Below are 9,551 nucleotides of genomic sequence, written 5' to 3'. Positions count from 1 at the left end.
GAGGTCAATGCCTATACAGCTACATTAACAGTAGTTATATAATCGATTCGAAGTATTCTGCGAGAAGGGGAGGGTGAATCAGGGACTGAAGTTTTATTAGGAAAGGAGGGACATTACATAGGATTTATAAATCTTAATTTAGAGTGTTGCAATGGGGGGCGCGCCGGTTAGAGGATGGATTGGGGTGCTATTAGACAATTTATTATGCAGCAATGGGATGGGAATGATGCATTTGAGCGTCTTGAGAATTTAAGAAGAGGGATAGGTTAATGAATGACAAGAGTTACAAGTCCTTGTTGAATACTTTCTTAATCAGGACTAAGAATCTACTAATTTGATACACCTACTGGTGTTGGTAGTTTGATGGTTGTAAATACTTCTATTTGCTCAGAAAATCCAGATTTTTCCCTTTTTTAATTGTTGGGGGTAGGGGGAGGGGTTCAGAGTATCTGCTGTGGCACAAAGAGCTTATTATTTGTCCTATGTCTGCTGGAAGGAAGTGCCGTATGAATTCTTATCAGCCTTCGGGGGCTAAATACACTCTTCAACTAATTAAGTATTCTTACAGCATATATCAAGAACATCATCTGCTTAACGGACTATCTTTTTCTACCTTACATTTTGAATATTCTCCATTCTATTGCCTGAAAGGTTTATCCAAATTGTTGATTAAAAAGGGAGATTGTTTGAGCAAATGAGGTGATTATTCTTTGGTATAGGGATTCCGAAAATGATTATCTACAACTGTTGGGGATGTGAGTCAGATGTTGAAATGGAGTAATACCAGATTGAGCATTCATTGACCATATAGTCCAAGACCAAATTCTGCACCTTCTTATCTCGAGGTATTATCATACTGCAGAATGTAACTTCAGTTTTTTTCTTGCTTGATATTTCCTTCCCATCGATGTACCTTCTTTTATTTGCAAGTCTTCACGTCTGCTCACGCATTTATAGCCATCTTAATTATCAACGTAAGGGAAAAATTGAGTGATCTCGCAATGTCTCTGCATTGTTCTTCCCTGGCAGCCTAATTTTGGACACTTGCTAGGACCCATCAAGTACATGCTAAATGACACTTATATTTGTGATTTTTTACAAATTGAGCAGGACTTTTAGTTATGTACAATCAATGAAGAATTTTTACACTATGAATGCAATTTAGCTGGATATAGCAAGTTGTTATTCTATTTTATAAGTTACAATTTATGTGAAGTTACCTGTTGTTCTAGGTCAACGTAACCTGATGGTGCAAAAAAGTTATATATTGTCAGTGAACTTATAAAACAATATGAGATATATAGATTAGTTGCAAGCAAAACCACCACAATTGTCCTACAAGGGCGTCTCTTTTGTTAATGACTTACATCGGCTAATTATCTAATGGATGCCTTGAGTTGTCCCCCTTTTTGCTCTTTATAACTTTTACTAGTGGTTCCTTGTCAACAATAGCATCGCAATCTTTTTTCTGGGCTTTTGCCCTTTTGGCATTGAAGCTGGAAATCACTTAGCAAGTACGTTGTCAGGTGTATCACTCCACCACAAGGGTTTCTGGTTCTTTCAGTACATTGTTGAGAAATGAAGATTTGATCAGCTTAGGAATTCGAAACAACTTAAGAAAAAACATAATTCTTTAATCAACTCTTATAAACTAGAAGTACTTAGTTCTTAAATGCTCGACATTAGTGCCTTGTCACGTTTATGGGAGGCAAGAGAGAAACCTGCAGTGATTGATAGGAGTAACACGCAGTACTAATCTTTCTAGTAAATGCACTTATCTAAGGTTGCGCATGGGCACTTACATCTAGATTTTGTTGAAGCAAATATAGTTTTGTTGGATAAACATAGTATAAAGGATGTAGTACAGATTCTTTTATTTTTCTCTTGTAAAAAACATCACCTTTGAACACTTATACAGCTGCTATGAAGGAGATTTTAAGGAATATTAGTTGCGTAGTGGTAACTTTGTTTTCATTTAGAAGGAGGTCAAATGCTATGTGGACAATCTATATTTCAGTTTATGCTCTCAGGGTAAGTAGACGGTCGTAAATGGAGAATGTAGTAATGTTATTCAGAGTCGGTCAATAATATGAAACTTTGTGGTTCCTCCTCTCCAGCATCATTGTCAATTCTTGTCAGAAAATCAAAATCTATAAACCCAAATGTCTACTTGATCCGAGATTTATGTTACAAAAGTAGAAACTAGATGTTATGAACAGTAAGAATAATTAGATAGAGAAAAAATGAAAACCTGAGACAGAAAAGTGTCTCTCTATGTCATTGGGTTCCTTGGCATTAATATACATGTCCCTTCCTCACAATTAAGTATCTTTACATTGCTCGCTTTAATCCACTGGTGTTCCTTTGTATAACTAAACGTACTTGTCTCACTCTGACACCTTCCTAAGTGCTGTTATGGACTTTGAAGTCCTTGAGGATGTGGTATAGTCACCATACATGTCTTCAGATAGCATCGAATCTTCGTTAGCTCTCCATCTTTGCAGGGCTTGAGGAAGGCTCATATTGAAGTCAATATTGAAACTATCATCTCCATTAGATGCAGTTGGAGTCCATTGCTCTACCAGAGGAGCTAAGACACTCACTGCGTGGCCCATATCTGGTCTCTGAGATGGTTCCCTAGCAGCACAGTGTCCTGCTAGCTCTACTACTTTGCAGATGCTTTGGTAAGTTTCCTCGTCTGGATCCACGGATGGGTCTAGAATGTATCGAATGTTCTCTTTGTTCATTACCATCCTTCTAAACCAAGGGACTAAATGACTTCTGTCTTCGGGCAGGTTTTCATCTAGTGCTTTTCTGCCAGTGATCATCTCCATCAACATCACTCCAAATGCAAAGACATCAATTTTTGTAGTCACTCTTCCAGTGGCTAGTTTCAACAGACAAAGATATATATGAGAATAAATTGTAGATACTTAGCATTTGTAAACTGAACATGCATCAAGAACATACATGATCATATTCCTAATCAAACATGAATATCCAAAATACTTAGCTTGTTTTATTAGGGATAGTTAAGCTAGTTGTTGCGTAGTTCCTTTGTTTGTTCTGTGTGTGTTAGTGGTTTAAATTAAACTAGTTCATGCAATAGTAAAGGAGTGTGGTACATACAAGCATACTCTGGTGCAAGGTACCCAAAAGTTCCTGCTAGCTTCGTCTCGACGGAGTACTTCCCATCAGGTGCGTTTTTAACCAATCCAAAATCGGCGACCTTAGCCCTCATGTCATCCCCAAGAAGTACGTTAGAAGGCTTTAGATCTCTATGTATGAAACTCTGTTGTGCCAAACCATGCAGATACTCGACCCCTCTGGCCACGTCTAGTGCTATTATTAATCTTTGCTTCCAAGTGAGAGGTGGAAATCCCAAATGTTCATGATCAAACAAGTGCTGGCCTAATGTCCCTTGTGGCATGTACTCATAAACTAAAAGCCTCTCATATCCATTGACGCAGAACCCATGAAGTGCAACTAAGTGTCTGTGCCTAACCTTTGTGAGTACTTCAATTTCAGCTTTGAATTCGTTCAGCCCCTTGTTACTAGCTATAGAAGCTTCCATCCTCTTCACAGCAATCTCTGTCCCATCATGGAGTTTACCTTTGTAAACAATCCCAAAACCGCCACGTCCCAATATATTTTCTTCGTTGAAATTGTCTGTCGCCTCTCGCAGAAGTTCCACTGGGATGGTTACATTCCCACCATCATATATATAGATTTCACTATTTGCAGCACTACTTTGACTGGCCGTGCTTGGAATAGCACCATAACCATTCACATTTTTAGGGGAATTGTTCTTCAGTTTTTGCTCCTTGCCTGTCTTAACTTTACTCAATTTTGATTTCCCATTACGCTTGTATTTATATATCACCAAGCACAAAACTAGGATTAAGATGATAGCAGCAATAACAATAGCAACAATCACCCACGTAGGGACGGAAGATTTATGTGCACCTATTGTTGGAGAAGACGGATTATCTGTCCCACCAGGCGAACTAGGACTTCCGGGTGGAGAACTTGGTGGCAAATCTTTCCCCATAAATGGATTACCAGATGTTTTCACTATGACATCGGGACGGAATTTTGGTATCTTCCCAGAAATATTGTTGTTGGAAACATCGACAAGCTGCAGCTCTGGTAAGCTGGTGAGGCTAGCTGGAATAGGACCAGTGAGATTATTATCACTCATGACCAATTGTTTCAAAGCAGTGAGATTAGCAGCAGCAGGAGATATTGTACCAACCCAATTCTGTTTAGCAAAATTGATTACAATCACACTGCCCTTAGGATCGCATGTAACAAAGTCCCAACCTTTACAAGGATTATTACCAGCCCAAGACTCAGCCACTCTCATTGGATAACCCACAGCTCCAGCAACCTCAAGCAACACAGTTACCTGTGGATCACATGGTTCTGGACTAGGATTACAAAAATGGTTCATATTCCCAAGACTCACCTGAACACCTGTTTTAAAAACCGGCATTGGGCCCATAAATATGTTATTTTGCAAAGACACATTAGCCAGCTTAGGAAGGGAAGTTAAAGAAGCAGGAATCACCCCAGTTAAGGTATTATCGCGAAGTTGAAGATCAACCAAATTAGTACAAAGAGAAAGATCAGGAATTGGGCCCGAAAACTTATTAACATGGATCCAAACCTGAGTCAACTGTTCCATTGAACCAAGAACATCAATCCTACCTGAAAGTCCATTCTTTTGATTATTAAGCACCAAGTTTTTAATCCCAGAGTTAGCAAAAGACGCCGGCAAAAACCCCGTTATGTTATTATACGAAAGCCTCACATTCTCCAAACTAGGGAACGACCCAAAAATATCTGGAATATGACCCATGATATTAGCATTAGACGCTGAAAAATCAGCCAAGGATGATGAGTCCGTTAAACTATCAGGGATCGTCCACGGAGGAAGACTGGGATTTTCATCAATGCTAAAATGTTCTAAACTCGTTAACCCTTTAAGGAAATTAGGAGGAACGGACGTAAAATTATTGTTATCAAGATGAACTTCTTGAAGAGAAGAAAGGTCTGATAAAGGAGGCAACGAACCATAAAGACGGTTCCTTTGGAGATTAAGGGATTGAAGATTAGAAAGCTGGTTAAGATCTGGTGGTAATTCACCGGCAACAGATTTTGATATAAGGCTAATTGAAGAAACTCTGCCTGAAGAGTCACATGAAACGCCTGGCCATTTACATACGTTGGGACCTGACCAGCCGGTTGGAGTTGGCGCAAGAGACTTAGCCAATTTAGCCATGACGGCTGCATCGCCGGCGGAGCCATCATCGGCGGAGGTAATTGTGGCTATGAGGAGGAAGAAGAGGAGGTAGCAGAGGAGGATTAATTCGTAGAATTTGTACTTTTTTTTGCCCATTGTGGCTACCTTTCTCTGTCACCTCATTTTTCCGATGATTAGGGTTTGTGAGAGAGGAGGAGAAAGAGGAGAGAAGGGTTTGGCTTTGTATTGAATGCTTGAATTAAGGAAGGTAAGCAGAGAACGTATGGCATGGCGAGAGAGCTTGCTTATGGCAAGTCTCCAAAACTTCCATAATTGCTTTTGGAAAAAGGAAGGCCAACTAAATATTTTTGAATCTCCCACGCGTAAAACGAAACGATGCAGTATTGAATTTCTTTTTGGGATTTTCTTGCCTTTATTTAACTTTTGTTCTATTTAATTAAATTTTACAAGACGCAGTTGATGGAGTATCCATTTGATCCTGGTTTTGTGGGTCTCTACAAATTTATTTTTAATTTTATGATCCTTTCTTTCTTTTTTTTACACATGAGAGATTTACTTTTACACATAAAAATTTAAAAAGATTGTAAATGACCATGAAAACTCATTTCCTCTAACAACACAACATTATTTGTTTAAAATTATGTCACCCGGATAGCTTTTACTCCCTCCGGTCCACTTTAAGTTGGATAGCTTTTACTCCCTCCGGTCCACTTTAAGTGATTTTTTTGCCTTTTTTGTGTTCCACAATATTTGATTTTTTCAGATATCAAGAAGGAATTAACTTTTTTTTTTCAAAGTTGCCCTTGAGTAAAATGCCTAGGAGTAATTTGTTATATTTTCAATGAGCAAATTAAGTTAATATGATCAATTTCATTGTTAACTAATACTAATAGGTGAATTTCTTAATATGTGAAAAAAGTTCCAAAAAAACACTTAAAGTAGACAGGAGGGAGCATCAATCACGGGGCATAACTTGGACATAGCTTTGAAACCTCTTAATTTTATATCGTTAACTAAAACTGACAAAAAACAGGGATCAAAGTTAAACATAGGACATGAAGGGACATTGGGTGAAAATTTTTGGATGTCATTTTCCCTAATTAATTGACCAAGACGGAATATTTGGAGTGCAAGTTCAACGACGTGTCGGGAAAAGCGAACGTGGAAGTTGAAAGTCCAAGAGGGGGGGAGTGAATTAGCCGATTTGTAAAACTTAGTTGACTATGTAGGAAATTAATCGACTAGACTTTACTCAGGAATTAATCGCAGCAGAAATAACTGAGCAAACAGAAAAGTAAAGGAGGCGTAACAGTTTTTATACTGGTTTAGTACCGGTGTGGTACCTACGTCCAGTTCCCTTGGGTCACAAGGTTCTCTTAGATCTTCAGTAAGCGTTTACAACAGTGATGGTTTTAGTACGTTTATTACCAACGATATACAACAACAATGTTTCTTTCTAATGTTGACACAACTCTTATTTTATTTTCTAACTCTTCCTATCTTTTGCGATATTTGTAGACTCGGCAATACAGTATTTGTACTAAGAACTAGAAAGGTGTAGAAATAGATGTGAAGTTGTGTGCTCTTCGATGCCCTTCTACTTCTTCCTTTATAGCTTGATGAGTCTTATTCCTTGTCTTATGGATCGCATAGCAACAATTATTGGAGGCCTTTCCTTGTGAGGCATATATATCTAAGAGTGAGACCCATGTGTAGCCTTATGAATTTAGCTTGAAAGGGTAACTAGATTCATACTTAATCATGACGAATTGGTTCCTCCATTTATCCTTGATTAGAGCTTCCGCAGATTGTTCTTGATTTGTTCTCTAGTCGTGATTAGTTCACTTTCCTTTCTTGTGCGCTTGAGGATCTTTAGCAAGTCTGATTGATTGACTTTCCTTCTTTGTTCTTTGATTGATTGATTCTCTTTCCATTTGATGTAAAGTTCAAAACACATAGCCGTTGAGTTTCTCTGATTTCCCATATGATCTTCTTTCCTTTCATCAATGTCGTTGCTCTTGATCATAGAATCTGCACACAATGAGATGTCATTAGTCAAGGTTTCTTTAGATTATTGATTATTATTAAAATTCTAAACTTAACAATCTCCCCCTTTTTGATGATGACACTAATCTAAAAAGAGTTCGACTAATTTTGGGGATACTTCCCTTTACGAGTGTACTTCTGCTCCCCCTGTCTTTAAGTTTTGTTGTGCCTTGTTTGTTCCTCCCCCTGTCTTTGTACTCTTTTTCATCTCTCCCTTTGACATCAATCAAGAAGAGAACTATCACGACCCAAATTCACGTGACCGGCACCCGGCACACTACCCGACCCGAGTGAACCAACCCATATATCAAGACCAAGTATAATTGCGGAAGCCAATTGAAAATCTTGTACATTTTCAAATCAAGTCACAACATATTTTTTCATTTCCAAAGTCATACATGAAACCTTTCATAAAAATGATATAATCAAATTAAATGATTATTCCTTTATGAATGACGTCCACAATCCTATTTTTACAAACTCACAACTATCTATGAAGCCTCTGTACCAAAGAATAGAACCAACACTTGGAGTAATTCCAACAAAATAAAATAAGAAAGAATATGATAGCTACCACAAAATAAAAGTGGTGCTTCATAATATCTCGGAAAGAGAGTCATCCTAGTCTGACCGCATGCCACGTATCATACATCATCCTAAAACATATAAAGTAAGCGGGGACCCTGGAGGGGGGCCCTAAGGGCTGAGTACACCACAACGGTACTCAATAAGTGTCATAGACTTTCTCTAGCTTAAGTTCTTGGGACAAACTTTATAAAAATAATGCATCAATATTTGATATAAACGATAAGAAATTTTATCAATTCATGATCCTTGTCATTTTAAATAAAAGACAAGTAAAACATAACCCATAATATATACTTTTAAAATATTTATATCAACCCAAGATTTTGGATAAAATCATACAAAATAATTCTATTTACTTTAAGTCATCGAAATCACTTTAGGCTCCTTAGGCCTAAATATAAGAAAATCATCCTTACCTTTCATTGGGAATACTATACCATCACCGACATAATAAGGTCAACTAGGTTATGTACCTAGCGGCAAGTATCATATACCCTACTTGCTCAGGTCGTCTCATCGTAGTATCGTATGAATTGACTCAGCCATACTAGTAATAGCACAAAATAGTACTCTCTCGAGGGAGAGCACTCTGCCGTAATCTATACCACAAAGTGGCCATCTACGCCTATACCGGCACGTGTAGTTTCATGACAATGAACACAATATATCCGAAGTCAATATCGGGGAACACAAGTAACTCCCAAAATATTTGATACTTCAAAAAATAGATTCATAGCATAGTAGCTTCAAAGGATCTATTTTTACCAAATCATAGCATTTATAGAAAATCTAAATCATTTGAACAAAATTAAATAAATAACATTTTATATGCTAAAGCCTTTAGCAATTTAACATCAATCTTTAAAAGATACCACAAGTGCTATTCTGCCCATCAATTTCTAAAAGAAATACTTTCTATGAAAACTTATCTTTAGCACTCATATATGTATACTCTTTTCAATACGTAAGTTTTGATAAAAACTTATAATATTTACCTTGAGTGTCATTTTGCCAACAAGATTTAAAATAAAATTTTATAAAACAACATGACACTACATATGCAACATAATATTTTAGTACATGGAGACATCCGTACTTGTTTGTCCCTACAAGCAAGAAAGCACATTTGCAAACAACTTAATTATTAACTCAAAACATGCTTTTAGAGAAAATTACTCAAGTAGAGTAAGTTTTAATCAACTTACCTCGCTTTCGCTTTATTAACATTCACAAGTTTTTAATCCTCTTCCATCATTCCAATATTGATTAAAATGCCCAAACATCACCAACAAGTCGATATCTACAATTAGATATCATAACTACATCAAAATATGACCTAAAATATTGATCAATATTCATATATGGCTCATAAGTTGGCCACGAGCCTCCAACAACTCAAATCGCTAAATAGATTCACATGCTAGACCATTCAACTTCATTCTTATATTTTAATACACATTCAAATTCATTAATGATACTACATCAATAGTTCAATGACACCAGTTACTATTGATCATCTTCCATAATCAACACTTGTAAAATATACAATTCGGGTGATTACTTAGTTGACCACTTCCATCTTTTGCTAACAAATAATTCCATAGGTTCATTGTATTCATCAATTTCATCACCAAGATTACCATTTATCTTC

At 37.0% G+C, this 9,551-nt stretch overlaps 1 protein-coding gene across 1 annotated transcript; it reads right to left on the bottom strand.

Annotated features, from left to right (window-relative positions):
• Positions 1 to 2,153: 2,153 nt before the first annotated feature.
• LOC107819708 (receptor-like kinase TMK4) lies at positions 2,154 to 5,628 on the bottom strand. Its single transcript, XM_016645850.2, has 2 exons — positions 3,130 to 5,628; positions 2,154 to 2,887 (listed from the first exon to the last, which is right to left on the bottom strand). Exons 1-2 carry the CDS (start codon positions 5,399 to 5,401, stop codon positions 2,388 to 2,390), a joined length of 2,772 nt encoding a protein of 923 aa, XP_016501336.2. The 5' UTR covers positions 5,402 to 5,628; the 3' UTR covers positions 2,154 to 2,387.
• Positions 5,629 to 9,551: the final 3,923 nt, after the last annotated feature.

The sequence above is a fragment of the Nicotiana tabacum genome, chromosome 19 (assembly GCF_000715075.1).
Source record: "Nicotiana tabacum cultivar K326 chromosome 19, ASM71507v2, whole genome shotgun sequence".
NCBI classification, from domain to species: Eukaryota; Viridiplantae; Streptophyta; class Magnoliopsida; order Solanales; family Solanaceae; genus Nicotiana; species Nicotiana tabacum.
The sequence above is the reverse complement of the archived record's forward strand: the minus strand, read 5'-3'. Positions and strand labels throughout refer to the sequence as shown.